The 22,096-nt window shown below is 40.1% G+C and overlaps 1 protein-coding gene across 2 annotated transcripts in view; it reads left to right on the top strand.

Annotated features, from left to right (window-relative positions):
• Window positions 1-19,299, top strand: part of LOC131779619 (pericentriolar material 1 protein) — a 37,191-nt gene extending 17,892 nt beyond the window's left edge. Inside the window, exons 21-52 of one of the 2 annotated variants that reach the window (XM_059096184.2) lie at window positions 1-64; window positions 444-747; window positions 1,382-1,536; window positions 2,326-2,536; window positions 2,940-3,247; window positions 3,900-4,119; window positions 4,692-4,792; window positions 5,389-5,626; window positions 5,987-6,414; window positions 6,982-7,237; window positions 7,458-7,689; window positions 9,085-9,105; window positions 9,197-9,305; window positions 9,592-9,729; window positions 9,934-10,014; window positions 10,511-10,675; window positions 10,970-11,134; window positions 11,371-11,424; window positions 12,020-12,127; window positions 12,268-12,341; window positions 12,555-12,647; window positions 13,212-13,248; window positions 13,708-13,808; window positions 14,523-14,757; window positions 15,155-15,198; window positions 15,326-15,359; window positions 15,458-15,507; window positions 15,731-15,986; window positions 16,651-16,722; window positions 17,437-17,521; window positions 18,027-18,062; window positions 18,234-19,299. In XM_059096184.2, coding sequence (XP_058952167.2) covers window positions 1-64; window positions 444-747; window positions 1,382-1,536; window positions 2,326-2,536; window positions 2,940-3,247; window positions 3,900-4,119; window positions 4,692-4,792; window positions 5,389-5,626; window positions 5,987-6,414; window positions 6,982-7,237; window positions 7,458-7,689; window positions 9,085-9,105; window positions 9,197-9,305; window positions 9,592-9,729; window positions 9,934-10,014; window positions 10,511-10,675; window positions 10,970-11,134; window positions 11,371-11,424; window positions 12,020-12,127; window positions 12,268-12,341; window positions 12,555-12,647; window positions 13,212-13,248; window positions 13,708-13,808; window positions 14,523-14,757; window positions 15,155-15,198; window positions 15,326-15,359; window positions 15,458-15,507; window positions 15,731-15,986; window positions 16,651-16,722; window positions 17,437-17,521; window positions 18,027-18,062; window positions 18,234-18,283 — 4,525 coding nt within the window. In that variant the 3' untranslated portion in view covers window positions 18,284-19,299. The remainder of the gene's footprint in view (window positions 65-443; window positions 748-1,381; window positions 1,537-2,325; window positions 2,537-2,939; window positions 3,248-3,899; window positions 4,120-4,691; window positions 4,793-5,388; window positions 5,627-5,986; window positions 6,415-6,981; window positions 7,238-7,457; window positions 7,690-9,084; window positions 9,106-9,196; window positions 9,306-9,591; window positions 9,730-9,933; window positions 10,015-10,510; window positions 10,676-10,969; window positions 11,135-11,370; window positions 11,425-12,019; window positions 12,128-12,267; window positions 12,342-12,554; window positions 12,648-13,211; window positions 13,249-13,707; window positions 13,809-14,522; window positions 14,758-15,154; window positions 15,199-15,325; window positions 15,360-15,457; window positions 15,508-15,730; window positions 15,987-16,650; window positions 16,723-17,436; window positions 17,522-18,026; window positions 18,063-18,233) is intronic. The other variant, XM_066161098.1, reaches the window with a different exon arrangement.
• The last annotated feature ends 2,797 nt before the right edge of the window (window positions 19,300-22,096 follow it).

A 22,096-nucleotide genomic window follows, 5' to 3' on the forward strand; every position in this document is an offset into this window, starting at 1 on the left:
GAAACTGAATTCTGCCAAGCAGAAGTTAAAACAGCTTCAAGAACTTGTCAAGAAAATTCAGCAGGTATCGCTAACTTTTGATAAAGTAATGCAAAGTGCAATATTACTCACTTATATGTTTACACTTTTTATGAAATCCAAACAACACCCTGACTCAGTGTTCTGTACTGGTCATTGCCTAAAGGTTTAGCGAACTAGAGGCTTGTGTTTGCGTATGAGCTTGCGTGTGCGTGCGTCCCCATACCCCTTCCGTTAATACCACTCGCTTTTTAATACCATGTTAGCGTTCCATGTGTATTTTCGACCTTGCAAAACGTGCACTAAGATGTTCCCCAGGAAGACGTGGTATTTTCCACGGACATGGTTTAAAAAGTATTATGTAACTTTGAGCATGATGAAAGTAAGTGACAACCTGTCCGTGATAGAAAGACTTTTTTGTTTAGTTTCCGGAATCCTCTCAAACGCTTCCAGCAGAGTTGGCAGAGCTAAGCTTCGATGAAGACGATTTCGATGATGACGACGATGATGATGATGATGAAGACGATGATGACGACGAAGAAGCAGAAGAAGATGAAAACGACGAGGATGGAGATGAAAGCAACAGATCAGAGGCTTCCTATGACAATGAGCGAGGGAATGTGCAGAATGATGGTGAAGAAGTCTCTACGGCTACTGAGGACGAAGAGGCTGGTGAAGATGTTCCAGCTGCAGCAGCTCTCAACAGAAACAGAATGCTGGATCTTGAGGGTTAGTTTCTAGGTGTACTTAAGCTGTTTCGTTAAAGACACCGCTTTTCCTTCTCTGAGATGTGAAATTGTTTGTGCTGGAAAGTTCTCGACCGTTGTTGACTACGGAGAACGGAGAACGTTTCCCCCTAAGGAAAAGTTCCAACCAAAGTTGCGACCTCAACATGAAAGGGATTACCCGTTTTATCAATGAACAATCCAAATAAAATATCCATGTTCTAATTTACGTCCTCAGTTACTGAAACTGCTAATTGTTTCTTATTCCAGGAGAAGACTATCACATTTTCACGTTCAATACACATTTTAAATTTCTGACAGTCTGTGTGCGGAATGAGTGCCGGGTAACGGAAATTATTTACCCCCAGGTGGTTCATTTACACGTAGCATTTCAAAAACGCTTCAGTATGCATCAAGGCCCGCTACTTTTGAAAGATTCCGGTATAATTATGCGACTGAATAAGTGATGACAACGTATTTCTGCAATGACGGTTTATTTGTATTCAGCGACAACCTTGTGACAACATTTATAAAACAAGTTGTTGAAAGTGATAATCAATGTTGTAATACAAAATAGGCAATATTCGAATATACTCTTAAGGTATGTAAGATGAAGTGACTTGATTTCCTTGTAACAGGAAGTGACCAGGAAGCAGTGTACCAGAGGTATTTGCAGAAACAAACGGCAGAGCTTGAACAACTGCAGCAGGAAAGACAAAGGTTACTGAAAGTTCAGGAAGAACTGGCTAGAATAAGCAGGCAGTCTGGAAATCACAAGACAGCGTCAACACAGGTATAAAAGTAATGGGTTACCATAACACTCACAGCCGCACGTGGGGTTGTGGGGTGGCGGGTTTTGGGGAGACTACATGCATAGCCAGGTGTGGATAGGCTCCTAGTCCTCTATTTATTGCTATAGAGTAATCAATCAACATTTCCAGAAGTGATCCCCATGTAACTTTCTCTTATCATTTTCAAAACAATCTGCAGCGTTTGGTCGGGGCGAGAATTGAAAGGCTTAAGCAAGAAACAACGCCAATTTCTTTATACATTATTTACAAGGACATGTTAGAATGTCAGCAGCTAAACTAGACGATCAAGGGTCTTGTATGGGGAGATTAAGTTACACGATTTAAGTGTTTGTTCTTGTACACAACTGAGTGAAAAAGGATGGAAACGTTTCTTTCAGGGGCATGTGTCAATATTTTTTTCTTAGTAAGAACATAGAACGTTGAGCATCGATATGAACTTTCTCATCAGTTTGGATGTTAATTATCGTTAACACTTTTTTTAAAAATTTAATCTTAAGTAAATCATCTTCTATGTGTTGTATCACTCTCGTAATAAACCATTCTGAGCGTATCTGGAGATTTCGCCGATTACGAGTTCGCTCAACCTCGACAAGTTCGCCGCTCAGGAACGGTTAAGGTGGGGGCGAAGTTATTCTATTCGTAACTGATCAAAAACTCCTTTAAGAAACGAAAGTGAGCTTAATTTATAGATCGAATTTATCGCTTCCATCAATCCAGTTTGGATTTGAAATGCTCGCAAACCATTTTATGACCAAGGCTTTCTCTTTCAGACATTTCAAGCTTCCCAAGTAAAGCCACAAAAACCCGCGACTGCAGGAATAATGCTCAGAACTGGTGCATTTGCCACCAGCGGAGGAGCTCTCTCAAAGAGACCAGTCATGATCCACGCGCCAGTGAACAAGGAAATTTCAACGCAGACACCATTTTATGGTTCTGACCTGAGGGTTGCAAGATCTGTAGACTCAAGTGAACCCCCAAGAGGTGTGTTAGTCAGTAGTGTATACACGGCACAGTAGACAGAATGACCTCGCACACGACTATGAAGTTAGAGTTGTTTTAGACTGACTGTCATGAAACCAAAACCAAAGAAATCATAGAGCCTAAGACTAATCTTCTTATCCTGATTACAAAATGAAGAGAAACGAGAGCAGCGCATTCTTGGGTCACTTGTGTAACTAAGCTGAAGATCTGCCCTTGGCCTAAGATTTGTTGGTTTTGTAGCGCGCGCGCAAATAAGACCCATACTTATTGCAAAATGGTAATAAAGATATCCATCCAAACGACGTAGGGATGAAGTGACAGGCTAATGTAGTAGAAATCTTGAAGGAAAAAAAAACAAAGTCGTTGGCGAAACTGTCAAAAATTCACGTGAATTTGATTACAGCTCGTCCAAGTTCGTTGGTGTGGTCAGAACTGAGACGTCAGAGAGAACTGCACGAGGAAAAGCTAAAGAAAAGAAAACAAAAATTTCTAGAGAAGCGAAAGAAGTCGGGGCTCGATGATTTGTCCGAAGGTGGGACATACTCTGTGAGGAGTGGAAGGAGTGGTGACATCGATGAAGGGTTTGGTGTGAGTATGATGAGTGCTGACATTACTACTGCTACCTGGGGCGGCTCAACTCAACCTAGCAGTACCCAGAATGATTCAGCAGTGTCCGCCGATGAATCTGACGAGGAGAACGAGGTGGCACAGGTAAAGCATGTGTGAACTTGTGGCTTCCTGAAAGGAATATGACTTTGCAGTAGCGCGTGGTAGGAATGGCACTTTAGATCGATGTTGATCTTCTCTTCCTGCTCTTCGTTTTTTCACGCACTGTTTTATTTAGGGGTTTTATTAAAAGCCGATTACAGACCGCCGCCTTTAAGACTTGGTATCTCTGTCTGTTTAGCTTGCGAGCAGGCTCTCGTGTTTGGGTTTCACATTACGACCCCTTTCCGGGTACAGCTGCCTATTACACCATCAGCAGCTACTTATAGAAAAAAGCTGTTAAAACTCCTGATATGATAGTGGTAAAAACACCAAAATCGCTGGAGAACGCATCCGTCCGGCAGAATCTTATACATGCTTAAGACTCGCTCACTCCAGAAATGACACACTATTCTTAAGTTTCAAAATGATAAAATCTATCAACAATAATATTTTGTCCCTCTTCAGTAGCGACTTCTTGTCAATCGTTACCGTCGATTGACTCGTTTGACTACTTTTTCCCTTAAATTAGTCTCTTTTTGTGTCCTTGGGAGTGATACCTTATTGAAACGTTCAACGATTGCGGATTAACCGGTTTTCAAATTACGAAGTTAAAGCATGTTCTCTTGGTGCAACATTTAACTTTGTTTCATTAAAGATCGCCGTGGAAGTAGAAGATGATTATCCGGACGGAATCGTTCAAGCCGAGGAGGAGGAAGAGGAGCGTCTTGAACCGGAGGCTTTCTCAGGATCAGCTCAGGCAGTGTTTAGAGGCAGAGAGAGAGTTCCTCGTATGACCACCTTTAGGGGCAGTGTAGATAGCACCTCCCAACCCAGTAGCGGCAAGAAACGCAAGATTGATGGCACGGCAATATCTGGTATGACTTAAATATTTGCGGTCGTTTACTAGTTAATGAAGATTTTTATTTTGATAAATTTATCCTGTTTTTCCAAGCTTTAAGAGTCGTTCTTACTTTCTGGCTGCGCAATTTGTTTGTTCAGTGTTCTGTCAAGCAACTATCTCGTTGTCTCCAAATTTGCGAGATTGGAGTTTCAGTTTTATAGAAACAAAAATCGAGACATGAGGGAAAGGTGTATTTTTGGGCTCCAGCTCTGTTAATTACATACAAAGTATATAGTCAATTCTTGGTTTGTGTTTCAGACGGAATACGTTGAAATATAGTTTTTTTTCCTCCCTCGCGGTTTTTCCCTAATTTACCAAACATGGTGGCGTGACTTACCTCTCATTACCTTTTGCAGTACTCTGCAGTCTCGCTTTGTGCTTTTGTCAAGACATTAAATGTTCGTCTAACAACACATGGATTTACGATCATACTTGTGCGTGTCCTTAGAAAGATCCGAAGTCCATTTTAGATCTAACTTTTGGGTAACGAGAAATGTAAGCACTCGTGTCACATCTGTGTAATACCAATCTCTACTCTTACTTAAGGTGGAGCTCGAAAAAGGGAAAGAGAGAGAGGCCTCACTTTTGAAGACTGGCCAAGAACATTCTATTTTGATAGGAATTCACGAGGAAGAATAAGACAAGAGGTACGTTCCATAAAACTCTTAAAACTCAAACAAAAAAGTCTATGATTGTCTTTTTGGGCATACGAACCGCAGTGAGTAGAGTCTGAAATGAAAGAGATATGCATTTACGAGTGAGTTAGGAAGCAGAATTGTGTAGATCGGAGGAGTAGTGAGTGAATAGCTAGTCTTGTTGATAAACTTGAGTTTGATCTAGTCAGAACCGTGAACGTTGTGGGAAGCTGAGAAAGAATGTCCGCTAGATGCTAACTTCAAGATATATCAAGAAAATATTGCCTTGAGATTTGTTAAACCGGCATCAGGGGTTTCACCTAAAGTCGGTTACTGGCGGTCTCCCGTCGCCTTTGAGCCCTCTTACCGCCGTACGTTTAGCTTGCCTTGCGGCACAGCCGCCGACTACGCCATCGGCAGTCGTTAATGGAAAGAGTAATTGAAACCCCTGCTAGAAGGATCTCTCTAGTAAGCGTAAGCACCTCAATTACAGTTCCTCTTAATTTTCTAAAGTAAAGTTTTAATGTCGGATTCATGATACGCTGCAACCTTTGTTGTTTGGTTGTTACGATCTGAAATGGCTAAAGGTGTTCAATGTTCTTCTTTAGAACTTCACGCCAGCTGAGCAGCTCATCAAGGAACGAGAGCAGGAACAGTTTAACATGGAGCGGCAGGCATGGGAACAGCACTGTGAGCGTCTGCACCAGGAGGTGTCCGACCTCTCCACTCTGTGCAACGGACTCCTCAGAGATCAACAGATGTTAGTGTCTACAGTGATTGGCAGAAGTGTTCCCTCCGGACCAGCGGCAAGCCCGAATTTGGGTAACATCCCAGGACCTAGTATCGGTAAACTTATTCATATCCATTCCCTTCATGTAGTTTCATGTGTATCTTGCTTAACTGGCGGAGTTGCTTGCGCGATGACGAAATGCACTTTAGGAAATCGCTTTTTACGCAACTGACAGTCGAAGTCATATCTAGGTAAGATTTTCCCGAAATGAGACGTTCACGCCAATAAACGATCGTTAACTTTTTCAAAATCTTAACTTATTTAATTGCCTTGGAAATGTAATCCTTCGAAAATGATAACTCCACTGATTCGGGAATGTTAATTCATTAGCAACAAACTTATTCTGGACGTACATAATGTTACTTAATTCTTCTCTGAACTATTATCGATACCCAGCCTTATTTTCTACGGTTCAGGCGGAAATCCATTTGAGCAATATCAACAAAGGCAACAAGAAGCTTATCAAGGACTTCAAAGCTTCTTTGATCAACAGCGTTATATGCAGCAGCAACACCAGATACTGCAAAGCCTCAACCAGTGTTATTCACAGCTTCAGCAGCAACATCAAGATATGGCGACCCTTCAACATCAATTCCAGCAGCTGTTTACGTACAACCCCTCCGCTGCAGGAAGTGACCACAATCCTTCACCACACAGACCTCAAACTGTGACTCCTAGCGTTTTAAATAATGCGTCTCCCTCCTTCATGAGTCTGCCATCGCATAGTGTTTTGCAGCCTCCCTTATCTGCGCCTCTGGTTAGCCAGTCACCTTTTACCAGTGCATATCAACCGCCATCTTCCGCACCTGTGTTCAGAACTTCTTGGTATCCTCAGTTTGGTCAGGTGGGTGGGTAGCAGTCTCTACGTTCAAGGGAAAGGATTAAAAAAAGAGCAGTTTTTGCAAAATTGCCACGGAACCGTCTTGTGCGTTAAGTAACACGCGGCATAAGTAACTCAACAATGTTGCGTTTGGAAGGAAAATCTTTAAAATAACTGTGACCGTTACATAAAATTCAAACTTATATTGCAGCAAGAATATGATAGTTATTTGAACTAAATTGAATGAATAGACAAATTAATGAGTAAATAGATACGTGATTCTCTGAATACGTATATAAATGAATGAGTGGATGGTCAACGAAATAATCAGAATGATTTTTTGACTGGAGAGAGCATGTGGCTTACAAATAACATGTCTCAAATAAAATATTTCGTGCCTTCCTTTTCCGATGAATTCTATTTTTCTGACCATTTAATAAGCACGAAACTATCCATTCATTTCGCTCGTTGAACATTTTTCGAGTTGTTTCATTCACTATTTGGTTAATGTATATTGTTATATAGCTTTGGGATTTACAATCACCATCATTAGTCCCTTCGTCATTGATGCAGTTTGTTTTGTCTTTCCAGCAAACCACATGTACTGATCCACCACGACAAGCTATGCAGGAAACTTTCAGTGTGAACCCAGACACAGGCATACCAAGTCCAAGGTCTACTGCACACCTTGGGCATCCTGTTGAACCTGCTCCCCCTCCACCCACCTCTTCAGGCACGGGAAACCCTGTAATGGTAGTTCGAGAGGTGGGACCTAGCGCGACAGGAGTGGGTCTGTCTCCTGGTAATGCTAGACTTGAACGGAAATATGATCCGAGTTCTTATCAAGGTAGATGCATGCAGTGATGCTGGATTTGACATTTAACCATGGGCAGAAGATGCTTCCCTAATTTGTCACGTGTGAACTTTCTCGTGTCGTTTAGTCAATTATTCACGGCTCTAGTTTTTATACGGAAGACAAGCAAGAATGTTTCGTTAAATCCGCGGTGTGACTTCTGAGCGTTTATATATATATAGTCATGAATCAGTGCACTTTGTGCATCTTTCAGAACCGACATCTACAAGTGCAAACGTACCGAAAACAGGGAGCAGTCCAGATGTGATTGGTCGCACGTTTAACACACCTCTTAGAGCAGCCGCCGCGGCCGACCTAGCACAGAAAGATAAATCAGCCTCGAGGGGTGCAGGATTCAGTTTAGCCCAAAAACTCGCAGCTGAGTCAGTAGAGACGTCTTCAAGAGCTTCAAGTGTGCCTGGAGATGCACAGGATGTTGCGAAAGGGTAAGCGAACATATATCTTTTATTCGCCAGCCGGGAGGTCCGTATTGAGAAAAACTTTGCCCTCTGTCTTGGGTACGCCCTCGTCCTACGGCCTCGGGGCCTAAACTTATTGAAATGCGTACCAAAAGAACCCGAATGATTTAGGGCTGTAATTACGGTTAGGTCCTCCATAAACCGCACAATTTTTGAGCGAGTAAATTGTAGTTAAAACAGGTAACTCAAATTAAAGAGAGGCTTCACCGAAGTGATTTTATTTGTGTAATGATAAAGGTGATTCAAAAGGCTTCCAAACAAACTTAGACACATTTTTTTAACAAGCATCTGTCACGATCTGACACCTGTCAATTAGAGAGCGCGCAACAAAGCAAAGCACATGTACTCTCTTGGGAAAAAAGGCAACCACAACAAAAAACGGTACTGGTTTGGCACACAAACTCAAGTTCAATTACTGTCACGACAATTTTTTCTTCAAAAGCATTCAATGATCTCATGGAGAGTATTATTCACTTTCATCGATGATTAATGTACGAACTAGAATACCTCTGATCAGTCAGTTAATGGTAAGGAAAGTAATTGTAAATAAATTAACCCTTCAACTCCCAGATCAAATTTGTAACTCTTCTTACTTTCAACCATACAACTCTTATATTGTTAGCTCAGAGAATTAAATATTAGATCAACTAATTATATTTTTCTTGTTCTCCTCACTTACCTGGTTGATATTGTATTGATATTGTTAGGAGAAATTCTATCTTGGTCACTCATGGGGGTTAAAGGGTTAAAATGTATGTTGTTGTGGGACTCTGCTCGTTTGTTTGCTGCAATGGCGTGTATAAAATCTGGTCTTTCTTCCACCGAAAACTAAAGTCAAATGAGACACTATCTTCCCAATGGGAATTTAGTGCGGCCTTTTCTCGTTGAATTCCATCGGTTTGTGTAGTGCGATTTACTGTACAAATGACCACATTGAACATACTTGCAAAGACTTACGGAGAGCGTATTTGTAGTGGGACTGAAGACTTCGCTCACCGTTTTACAACTAAAAAATTGTTTAAGATAATTGAATGAATGAAAATTCCGTAGATAGATTTAATTGTAAACAAATACCTAACAATTAAAGACTTGTGGCCCTCCATCCAGAATACGTTAAGAATTATTTTCAGCCCAGGCTTATTACCGGCAGTTTACGGTATGTCTTAATAATTTGATTTAAACAGAAGGATGGCGATGCCAAACGACTCGTGGTTTTGTCATTTTAATAGCTTAGATAACATGGCGACCAAATTACATGTAAACTAGGGATAATCAAATGCAATCATTTAGTTTTCATTGAAAATGTTCAGAGCAAAGTTGAGTAAAACACTGTTTCCTTTCTTCCTCATTTTGACTCTTTAGGTCTTGGCAAGAGGCAGATAGGTAGGATCAATTCGTTCAATTTGATACTACGTTTCTGATACATATACTTAGTTATCTTAACCTATTAATGCATCGTACTGAAATCCTGCAGGGCATCAGAGGCAGGCAGCGAGTTTTCACTTTTTGAAGCACTCAGAGACTCTATTTATTCCGAAGTTGCAACGCTCATTTCTTTGAACGAATCCAGACCACATTTCTTGGTAAGCACTGATTGAACTTTATTCAATTTTTTAATTCTTGTATTTAATGTTGAAAATAAGAAGTGGCAAAGACTCCGCTAGTGGCGAAGTATCAAGGGTTTAAACGTAACCTCCTTTTCAGTCTGGTCACCGAATTATAACGCGTTCATGCGCATGCCCCTTCTCGCGTTATTAGTCAACACTAAGCAAGATAGTGTTTGTACATAGCCCACTCTGCTTATTACCTAACTTTACATTAAAAAGCCTAAGTATGGCTAAAGTGTGGCGCTAATTTTTTTTTCTCCAGCTCGAACTGTTCAGAGAACTACAGCTATTAACATCAGATTACTTAAGGCAGCGTGCGTTGTACGCCCTACAAGATTTGGTAACAAGATTTTTAACTGAGGACTCAGTTGGTGCTGAAGGAGGGCCTCTGCAGCAAGCAGTAAGGATACTTTAGTTTAATATCTAGGGTTTGTTTCGTTCGTCGTCGCTTTATTTGTTATTCAATCTGTTGTCGGTATGTTTTTGAGCTCTCCTTTCCGCGAGCTCGCTCTTTCACTTATGACTTTACTTCTTTGTTTCTCGTGTCTCGGACTGCGTATTTAGGTCTCGTTGCTTCTTTATCCATTCGTGTATCTTTTTACAGCGATTTCAGGAATGGCTAGGTTCCAATTCTGAACTGACTCCAAGTGAAACAGTAGAGACATTTGAAGACGACGAATCTGAGGTGAGATGAACTGTGCACCTGGAGAGGTCGTTACTTTGTATCTGTCTCTTGTACCAGTATCATGTCAAAGGATCATTGAGATTGAAAGTATAAAAACCTTTAACCTCTTAAGAGTGACCAGCATCTAATTTTCCCCGCATTATCACTCCCGAATCAAAAAATAAGGTCACGAGATTAAAGTAAATAATTACCAACTAGAGAAGCTCTCCATTCTTAATCAAATTCTCCATGTCAAGACCAAAGGAAACAAATAGAGATCAGTATGGAGAATATGCATACTGATGTTGAGGTATAAACGGATAAGAAAAGGACCTTCGTGAGTGTTCGCTAAATACAGAATGACCTCCCTACACAGCTGTTGATTGTTCAGCTCTAACAACGTGTAGAACAGGGTGAGTAATAGTCAGACTGGCTCTCTCGTCTGAATGGAATACCGGTTAATTTCTTTAATAAATAATTTTTTTGGGTTGTTTTTTTTTACTTTGCTACTTTGTAGACGAGAGAGGCTGCAGTCCCAGCCGAAACGGTGACAGAAGGAATCTATGACTACGCAGAGAATGTCGAGTCAGGAAGCACCCTCTCCACACCAACATCGAGTCACGCTGGTGAGGCACCCTTTGCGTCTGAAGGTCTGGGAGACACTGTCATTCACCTCGACAAGGTAAGCCGCGTCAAAAGAATATCAATGCTGGTAATACAATATAATCCGGGCTGAACTTTAATTAAAGGCTATGTATATCTACTATGACTGGTTAGTCAAGGTCGCTCCCTTTTACCCGATATGTAAATTCCCAGCGTCATTCTGTACTCCAATGGAAAATGCATGACCAGAAGGAGAAATTTCCCGGGAAGAGGGCTTATTATTTTATATCTATTGATTCGTGTGGTCAGTGCTGACTTATGGAAGGAGCCTTTAGAGTTAAGTAAAGATTAGTTTTTGTACCTATCTTTGAAGGCTCTTAGCAGGATGCGTGAATATGAGAGACTGAGAACTGAAGGGAAACTGACTGAACTTGTGTCTGGTGCTGCCTTGTTAAAAGGGGACAAACACGTCAAAGACGACGTCACCACCAGCTCTGCTGGAGACGTAGGAAGCGAATCTTCGATATCGGATGTTCAGGTTAGCCCTGTTAGCACGCTTTCTCAAAAATATCAGTTGTTCTGTTTCATATAGCTGTTTTCTATGTCTTACGTTGCGCAAGTACGTTCGTTGCCATCAAATGATAATTGTGCCGGTCGTTATGGCAAATTTGTCTCCATCGACCCCACTCTGAGATTCACTTCTGCAACCTGCCAATTCGGCGTTTGTTGGGGAAATGTTGTGTATCGTTAAATTATCCAACTTTTTTTTCATAGTATCCAAGAATCGACACTCAAGCCCTGGACCATCTCATTAAGTCAATCATGTCGGTAAGTACATTGAGAGCACTCAACACTTCCTGTCCCAAAAAAAAGTTCCAAAGTAAGCATTTTTTTAAAAAAATCTCATAAGATCACGTGGTTTTTGTCACTTTCCACCTTATGTTCTACCCTAAGTTCGTTTAGTGACGTTGGAAATGTTAATTAGTTAGCGTTATTTAGCCCTCTTTTAAGAGTAAGTGCCTTTTTTCTGTGCAAGTGGCATCGTTATTGGGTTTCGTTCCATAACCTTAACCATGGATGTATCCCAGTTTCCTTAACCTTTAGTGACAAGGGGTGCTACCACCTCCCTCAGTGAACGGGATGTCAGTCCACCGCAGGTAGTAAGTCAGGTTTTCCTCGCAGCTTTTCGAAACTCGTGTATACCTCTAGTTTAAGAGCTAAAGAGAAAGTTTACTGTCTCGTCCAAGAACGCAACACAACGATGTGGCCTGGGCTTGAGCCTTGTGCTCTTGTAGTTCAAATAAATGAAACTGACAATTTGAATTCCTACGAATGCCCTTGTAAGTTTCTGAAGTTAGATTTGGAAACGAGAAATAGTTTCGAGACACTTATTTGACATTCATAGTGGTCATGAATTTTTTAGGAGGTAATACCTTGTTTGAATGAACACATGGAGGATACATGCACATCTGATCTGTTGGGTTATATAAGAAGTCTGGTGTTATCACGGATTCAAGTTAATGAAGATCAGGTAAGCTTACTTTTATTCTACAATGGAAAATTGGTGTTCTTATGTTACTTTTCTTACATAAAAGCCATTCTGCGGTCTTCTATTCCATCATAACAAGTTTGAATTTGACTTTTTATTTTTCTTTTTTTCCCACATTTAAGGAGTTTGGAAGGTTCTTTCACAAACAGCTGGCTTCCATTCTTCAGGATTCCTTATCAAGATTTACTGATAGAACGTGAGCTAACTCCTGTTTTTTTTTGAAAATTTAATTTTGGGTTTAACTTTTACCGCTTTCTTATGCCATTGTTTTCCCTTTAACTCCTAGGAGAGTCGAAACTTCTAAATCTTTCCATATATTGTCACCATTTGTAGTAGCGTTTCAGGAACAGTTCCAAAAAAGAGGAACTTGACTTAAAACGCCTTTCTTTCAATGACTTTGTCTTGCTAGAATGAAAGACTGTGGAGAGGATATGCTTGTGGACATGTCTGAGATTTTGTTCAACGAGTTGGCGTTTTTCAGGCTTATGCAAGACTTAGACGGGTGAGAATTTCCATAACAAGAGTATTACATAAATTGAAGGCCTCGTCTACACCGAGGTAGTAAAAATTGAAAATCCAACTTTATTCCTACGGTTATGCTTACCTTCCACACAAATCTGGAAAACAGAATAAATTTAAAAACGCCATTTTCCCTTCTATTTTGCGTGAAAAACTTGTCGTGGTCGGAATTTTTTTTCCGCATCACTGTCGTATCACCCTGTGATTTTTATTTTCATTTTATTTGGCGGCATGATCAAATCCTTAGTAGCCGTATGTCTAATGGTCGTGGGTTTCTGCCGCCTGTGATTTCTTTTCCTAAAAAAAACAATTTGTTTAGGTTAGACTCATAATTTATTATTATCTTTTTTTTTTTTCTTTTTTTTTTTTTCGAAAAAGCTACAACACCGTTGCACCACGTGATTTTTATTTGTATTTCATGCGACGTGATCAGATCCTTATTAGCCGTATGCCCAATAGCATAGTCGAGAGTTCTTGTCTTATGACTTGGTTGTAAGTGTTACAAGACTCTACAATATTTATTTTCCCATGTTACGCTTTTAAACAGAGGTCGAGGAGCCAGCCAAAGACCAACGTGGCGACAGGTTAGTTTCGCTACTTAGTCTGAATGTGCTTGTCTCTGTTTTACACTTTACACTGCTTACTGATTAACCAAAACTTCAGGCGTTACATGATGTCAGGCATTTGATGTTATTAACTCATAATCAACTTTCTGTGCTTTCTGATGTCTAGCTATCGTTGTGGTCAACCCTTGTATAGGCTTATAATGTTCCTTATGCACTCGTGTATGATTTAGTAAATTTTCAGTTGCTTCCTAAAAGTAATGTAGTGTTCAATTTTTTTCTGCTCTACCGTATCCTTAAACAATTCAATTCAACAATTCACCTCTTAAACGCAAAGCCGACTTCCCACGTTAGAAGCTATTTACTTACGTTGACTTTTGTTTTTCGTGGACTCGTTCTAACTTCTTTGGTCAGGTCAAATTTAAAATTTCTTTCTTTGTAGATATTTAACACTCTTGTTGTTGATACGTGATATATTAGGGATTTGACTCAGCAAGCACAGACACTGGAACCGGTCAGGACGGAGACAAAGAGGATGATGACGATACTGAAGAAAAAGAAGATAATCCACGAAATGACAGGTGGGACGCAAGGGCTCTCAACTAAATTCTGACGAATATAATCCAGTAAATTATTTTGTTTTTACGTTGCAACACTTCCAGTGTTATTGTTATTAGCGATTTCCCGCGCTTCGGGTCGTTTAGATGTGTTTTTCTTTTACTTTTCTCAGGCTCCTCTTCCTTTTGTAGCGTACTGTAATTCGGCTAGTCTAGAAAACAGCCGTTTTAACGTTAAAAGATGATCTTAGTAGCGATGTGCCTAGATTGATGAATATAAGAGTGACTTACCGTGACTTTTAACTTTAGGACAAACGTATAATTAGCCTGAGATCGCATGAATGTTGCAGTTGTTTTGTCATAACCTTATCAGCCCTAATTCGCAACTTGCCTTCCGTGAGGTGCTGAGTAGTTGAGAGGATGTACACAGCTCACACGATTTTTAACAAGTCCTCTTGAATTTCATTACTGGGCCACCATCTTAAGAAATTTGACGGTGACTCTCCTCAAGCCGATAGCGATTTCTGTATTGAAGCCATTTAAAGCCATAGCTGTCACCCTATTTGTCGGTCAAACTGTGAATTTGCCCTGAACAGCTCCTTCCCTGCAGAATCTTGAAATTCGTTGGCTACTTGTTTCGCCAGCTCTGGTGAAACCATCAAAGAGAAACCATGGAACTCCTTTTTTGTAACTCCAAAGCCATATCATAAGATTTACGTTCCATGTATTTATGTCTAGTGCTGTGGAAGAGGAGGGTGTAAGCGCAACCGATGAACGCGAGGGGGCTGAGGGTGAGGAAGAGGAACAAGAACATGATGAAAGCAGCGAGGAGTCTTCATCAGAGGAGTCAGGTGCCGAAGATGATGGCGCAGAGGACGGAGGACCGGAAGATGAAGAGGAGGAAGACGAAGCTGCTGCAGCTTTGCCAATCTCCAAGGAGGAACAAGAAGCAGAGGAAGAAGATCTTGGAAAGGTTTGTTTCATTTGTCATGCTAATGGAGTGTTCTCGCTCTGAGCATGCTGTTACGTTGATTGGAAAGATTTGCGTAACATCCTTTGAAGAAGCTACGTCTCAATATTTTAAGTCTTTTGCCTTAAAATAGTAAGAAGGATTGAAATTGTAATGTGGTTTTAAGACGAAAAACAACAATAAGTAAGAATAAACTGACGAACTGCAACGTGAAGTGAATTTAAAGAGAGTGAACTGGAAAACTTGGGCAGTAATGTTGTTTGACTCGAATCTTAACTTGATTTTGCTGTATTTTTCTCTTGCTTTTTTGTGTAAATTCAACCTTATTTTAAGCCTTAATGCTGATTTACGTAAGACATTTTTAGAGGGAAATCATGTTTTGTTATTTTTGTGGTTTAAGACGAGAGATGATGTAATGGCCACTCAGTTTGAAGAGAGACAAAGGCAAGTATCTTAGCAGAACCATTTGGTGCAAAATTTATATTTCTAATATAAACGTGCTAGTTCCTCCACTGCAGTGTTTGTTTGTGCCTTGCTCATGTTCTTTCCCGTGTATTGATTTCCTATGCAGTTTACAAGACAATAGCATGGTGGATTCTCCACAGGTAATGTGAGCATTAAAACACAAGTCATGGTTAAGTTATTGTATCGTGCTGAAATATTTACATGACTAACTCTTTTTTGTGTGTGTATTACATTTTAGAATTGTGTCAAGTTAGAGTTGTCAGCAAGTGAATCAAAGCCTTTTTCAAGGTAATTAGGTGGTATTTTGTGTGAAATAACCAATTGAAGGGAACGAATTTATGAAAAGTGCACAATATCACTCACTTTTGCCTCGTCATTGGCAGAAAGATATCGTTTTGTAATCAAGCCACCATAACTAAGCAGGATACAATGTTTTGACTTATTTTTTTTTACACCGGCTAAGCTACTTATGAACTCCACCGAAAAAATTGTGATAAACCTTGTTCTGCAGTTTTGGCAGCGGGGAAGAAGACGGTGAAGAATCGTTTGACGACTCTGATGCTAGGAGAAAACTGGAAGAATACCAGGGAAGTACAGCGGCTGCTGCATCCGCCAACAGAGATGGAGAAAACAGTAGAGACGGGCTCAGTGACAGTGACGATAGCGGTGCACCACAGCATGAACAGCAGCAGGCCGTGGAAGCAGCAGCTGAAGGTGCTGTCGCTGCCGCTGCTTCGGGAATGTCTGCTTATTTACAGAATGGACAGGTTTGTTGGATCTATTTCTAATGTACCCGGTTACTCAGCTGATACGCAGTAAATTAAAGGGAAGCGGCTGCCCACAATGTTCAGTTGTTGCACAATGTGGGATGTTGACTGTATGGGAAATTGGCAAATACCTGTAATGATGCCTCTTAGATAAAGGGATTTTTTACTATCTATTTTCCGAAAAGAGAAAATAAGGCTCCGCCTCCAGCATAAAGCTCTGAATGAATGGAAAAGTAAAATAAAATAAATGGATGATTTAAAATGATAAGTTTGCCCAGTTGACCTACATGACTATACAACCACTCCTTTACTTCGCCGCTGGATTATGTATAAACAAATTCGACAGGCTCCCTAGAATTTCAGAGTAAGGACCAAAGTAATCGGTCATGATGGTGGGCAATTTACATTTCAATCTCAGTTGTTAAAACAAAAGTATCTTGTAATAGCCCCCCGCCCCCCCCCCCCCCCCCCAATCGAAGTAGTGCCACAGTATCTTTCGATACTGACCCCCTATGTTTACTTAGAATTGTGTTATTTTTCACGTAATATTTCTTTTCGTGTTCCTCTTTTTTCGAGTTACCCTTGTATCATCCTGTACCGATTTTTCTGTGGTCATGAAGATCATGATCTCACATCTTCCCGTCTCCCCTATGTTTTGTTACAGATCACTAACGGTCAAGACGATAGTGAAGTCTCCATAGATGACCTTCCAACCAAGCTTACTGGATTGACAGAGGTAAGTTGTGCGAAGCCGCTGCATGTACCTTCGTAATCAACACTCAGAGTAAAAGCTCTGGCTGCCGGCCAGATTCGCCGGCTGATAAAGAGGTGATCACTGGCTAGTTACTTGCCTGTGATAACGTGGCAAAGGGTATCAGCTTTCCTTGTTCTCTCTCTATACCCTGCGTTCATCTTCAAGGGGTTTCAAAAGATTAAGACCTAAATTTTGTTAGCAGGTCTCTCTTTGGGCCGGCTCAGTTCTGTTTTGAACCGACAGACTATTTTATTAGCTACAACCTTGTACAAGTTTGTCTGGAGAGTAATGCTATGATTAATTGTAAGCCAAACAGTAGGAATTGGAAGGCGGTAATGAAACTATTGGTTATACACGCGATCTCCTGTTCCGACCTATAATTATAGATGCTCTCTTCAAGAAAAAAGGCTGAGGGAAACGATTCACTTGTATTCTGACTTTTTTTCGCTTGTTTTTCTCCATTTAAGCATCGTTTTTAACTGCCATCGTGTTGCAGATAAGTTACGATAGTTGCATTTCTGCCATTATGTTCTAGGTGCCACAAAGGCATTTCTCTCCTCCACTGGTCTGTGTTAGTTTTTTTTCCCCCGCTTTTTTGATTTTTTTTTTTTTTTGTATATAATTCATGTAGGCCTGAAATATTGTCGCAATTCAGAGCAGGAAAAGTGATTTTTTTTTTTTAAAACATTCTTCCAGGCTGATCTACAGGCACGAATTGCGGAAGAACAAAGCCGGAATGAGGCTTCCTCGGGTGCCCTTGCACATCTAGACGGATTACCAGGTAACACTTGTAGCTCTTGTTAGTGCTCAAAGAAGAAGGGAACAAAATATTTTAATGAATCTATGTTAAGAACTACAAGAAGAAAATAAATTTGTTTGCGCAAAATTGTTAGCCCGAAGTATTTCACTTTGAAAACTCGCTTTAATCTCCCCCTTTGTGTTGCGTTAAAATAAAGAATCACAGAACGGTAATGCTAAAAGGAAAATAGAACGAAACGAACCACAAATAGAAAATTAGTTTGCGCTTGATTATTAGCTCATGAAGTATTACTGTTAATAGTTACCTTAATCTCACACTTTGTGGTGCCGTCAACCCAAACAACTTCAGAACTGCTCTGTTAGAGTAAGGCTGGCTGTTGAACTTCGATTTACTGTTAAATAAAAAATAGTAGATTTGACAACTAAGACTCTTTCTTATTTCATTCGAGCTTCAGTGTGAGGTTTACGTATTCTTTGACTTTCTTATCTCACTTTTGACAATTTTTTATGGTTTTCTTTTTATTCAGAACTTGCAGGTGATCCCGAGGCCTTGCGCGAGCCAGGTGATTTGTCAGTTTTACATATAAACTATTTTTTTATTATTCCACAAATAATATAGAATTATTTTGTAATTGGCTTGCACTCTGCATTGGATCTCTTTGCTAACAATTATGATGACCTGTTTATTTTTTATTTATCTATTAATTATTTATTTATTTATTTATTTTTAACAGAATCATCCAAGAGGCCATTAAATGGTTTACACGGGGATGTGGACAAATGAGCTGCTCTTCACTATTAACGACTGAGGAGCCGATAGCGAACTCTCGCTTTAGAATTTTTTTTTTTTCGCATTTCAAAGTTGAATTTCGAATTTGAAAACTGTGTCGAGGTTTTCCTGAGGGGTTTCTTGACCATAACGCAAAAAAAGGGGGAAAAGATAGATAGCAGTGTTGATGCGCATTAACTGCATTAGGTTAAGGATATCTCCTTTGGAAAAGAAAAACAACAAATTTTAATTACAAGATCATTGCGTTCTCCAGTCCAAGCCTCGAAGTGATTCTACATCCCACACGTTACAGCAGCCATGATTGAAAGCAGTTTTTACACTTTTGCATTTGTTATTCCGTCCGCTATAAACTACACTTCCAAGGTAATACTGTATGAGCGTAAACTTGGTTGACTAAATTCGTTTTACCGTAACCATAAAAGAAGACTTTTATGACTAAAAGCGTTCAAGACATCTAAGGTGTTTTTGACCAAATGCGCTTTCTGAGCGCGTCATCGAAGTTAAGTTATTTAGAGTGAGGTTGTCTTCTATAATCCTCAACGGTTGTGTGTGAGTTTGATGTTAGGAAGGTAATTAATTGAAAATTATATCTGTGCTAGATTTTTCCACCAGTAGGATTTTTACTGGCATAATTTATACAAGCCTGATGTGACGAGGTAGTTTGCCAGTCTTGCTGGATTTGAGTGGTAGTTATTTATTCCTTGTTATTAAATTTGTTCTGCAGTAATAGTTTATTGTGATTATTTAAATGCTTGTGGAAGACCGTTCTATTTCTATTATTTATTATAGTGTATCTTAGCCTGCGCGTAGGCTGTCAATAGAGGCATTAGGAACTTTTAGCAGTTAGGACGGCGACGCCAAGGAAGACGTCGATTTAAAAATGAATAGATATTTTTAGTTGAAATTTCGCGACTGAATGGATGTGTTCACCATCTCTTACGGCGCTACAAGTAAACCTCAGCATAGTGTATGAGAGCAGCGTTGAGTTCCAAATATAGAAACTTAAATAATTTGCCGTCGGGGTTTCCTTTCTTGGACCACGCAAATTTTGATGATTTCACGTTATGTCGCAGAGGACGACGAAGAAATGTACACGGTTTTAAGAGAGTGTCTCTGTAAGAGCGGTCCGGTCGATTTTGTTTGAGACACGGATTTCGCTCGTTTCTTGTGTGTTGTAAGACATTCATGTACCTATACTAAAACAACAATCAGTTTGATCGGATCTCTTCATTTTTCAGAGTTTTACGGAAATTAAATTTCACTCGAGCAAAGGCTTGCCGTGACACTTTTAAGACTTTAATTTCATACAACTTTGGAGGACAATTTACAAAAAACTACGGAACTCAGTAAAAAACAAATACCACAGCCATGTATATTAACTTTATCTTATCTATCGAGGCGACTTTTGTAAACATCACGTTTCAATCAAGGAAACAGGAAGACTTGAATGACACCTTATCGGTTCACCTAAATCACAGACGCCAAAACCGATCAGATTCAAGGTAAATTTTTGAAAAAGTGAGGCGTTCTAAACTGATCCAACTAACATAGCTAGGAAGTAGTTGTCATAGAAAAGGTAACTACAGAAAAAAACTTTGCGGCCCGACCTTTACGAGAACTTTATAACTCCGTGAACTTTCCTAACTCTCGGTAATCTACAAGTTTGGCCGCCATTTTGAGGGACTTGTCAACATGAAGCGTAACCGATATAAATCAAGCAGGTACATCTAAAACCGTCAGAAATACACACGAAAGCAATTCAAATGAACTTTAATTTTAATTCAAGCGGCAAAATTTGAAACTGTTCGTTAAACTTACCATCCCCATGCGACCATTTCTTCCAACAATTCAAACACTACGACTAGTGTTCCAATTTCCCTCGTCGATTCAACCGTAAGAAATAACCTGTGCCACCCAAGCTTCGACACGAATGTGAAGTACGAATCAAATAACATAACTGCTTCATCTTCGCGGCAATATCACGCTGGTATTTTGACATTCGGATCGACAAGCACGGTGATCAGGAATCGATCGGTGTGTTTACCTCATAAACGTGACCGCTGACCAGTCGCTGAGTGAAAACAGTATAGCGCGGGGTGGGGTGGGTGGCGGGCTTATCGTCATAAGATATTCGAATACATACTTAAAAAGCTTTAGGACTATCAGTCTAAACAGTGAAGGCATGCTTCGTGCTACAGACAACTTTTATTTTATTCTCATAACTTTCTCCTTTAAATTAGAGCTGGTATTAATTAATAGAGTTATCAATATATTTTTAACCGGGGTACCCATATAACCTTTTTGCCTGTCATCTGTGGTGTAAAATAAAGTGTATTTTCCACCAGAATCTTTTATTTATGGCCCATTGCACGGAATGAACACTATACTTAGAATGTTTGTACTAAGTAATTTTTGCTGTTCCCAGGAATGTGTGCAAAATGATAGAGATTTGGTTCATTCCACTGACACGTTCTTTTAAGTTATGGCGCGTGCAAGGTTTTCCCATCAAAAGTCGCGCGTGCAACACACCGGAATTGAAAATTCGTCGTAAAATCGCACGAACCTTAGAAGGAGTGTAGGCAACTTTGACTTCTGGCGAGATGAAGTGGATGGTTCAAAGCTTTTGAATGTCCTGAGACATATGCTAGTTAATTACATCTCTGCCTTGGATACGCTTCCTGACACCATCATGATCAGGATACTGACATGTTACCTTTGCACTTATCCAAAACTTCCCCAAAGAGTGGCGATACCTATAGAAAATCCACATTTTTTTTGTTTATCCTCCTGAGCGAGGTGAAATAGGACAATCCTTGCCAAGATTAGCTCATTTTCACTTAAGACCTCTTTAAACAGGTGGCAGCTTATCAAATGATGTTTTACTTCGTCATTGCATTCAGACAGTCGTACCAAACCACTTAAGCCACGCGATCAACCAAAGTTTTTTCCACCTTTGCTATTCAAAAAGCAGTCCTGAGACATAATGAACGTCTCGCTAGCGAAAGACTTCTTCCTGTACTTGTAATTGTTTCCAACACGATACAAGTTTGGGAGATCTAAAGGAACTCACTATAACTTTGTATACTCGATACGATTTCAATTTCCGCGTCAAAGGAGAAGCCTACTGAGGTCAGTGGTTACGCTCTTGCGGTAAAGAATGGGTTTGTGACTTTCTTACTCAATTGAAAGACTCGCGTTACTCTTATGAAATGGTTGAACGGAATACAGACTTCGAGCAGTCTCTTATTTTTCCTAAAGATAGTGAGGTCACGCGTATCCTGTGAGCATGGAGAAGCCGCTCCACGCGAGACTCGTGTCTTGCGTCTTTGCCGCTCCACGCTCTCAGAGTTGGGCGAAGACAAGACACGTTATTTCTGGTGCGATACAAGAGGTTCAATGGTTATCAAGATTATCTAAACACATTTATTTACGTGGTAAAGATTTGTTTGTAAATCTATGAATTGATGCTAGTCCTATTTGGAACGAAATGTATTTGAAAGAAAAAAAGAATACTAAGTAAAACAAAAGTTGTCTGGAACACGAAGCATGCCTTCACATTAAGACTGACAGTTCTAATGTTTATCATGATACTTTAATGCATATGTTCGAATGTTCCCAAAAATCTTCTGATAATCTGCCCGCACCCACCCCTCACCCCGCCCTCACCACTGAACCGTACTGTTTTCACTCAGCGGCTGGTGAGCGAGCACGTTTATGAAGTAAACATGGCGATCGCTACCTGATCACCGTTCTTGTCGATCTGAATGTCAAAATACCAGCGTGATATTGCCGCGAAGATGAAGCAGT

Source organism: Pocillopora verrucosa, chromosome 14 (genome assembly GCF_036669915.1).
Source record: "Pocillopora verrucosa isolate sample1 chromosome 14, ASM3666991v2, whole genome shotgun sequence".
In the NCBI taxonomy this organism is placed as follows: Eukaryota; Metazoa; Cnidaria; class Anthozoa; order Scleractinia; family Pocilloporidae; genus Pocillopora; species Pocillopora verrucosa.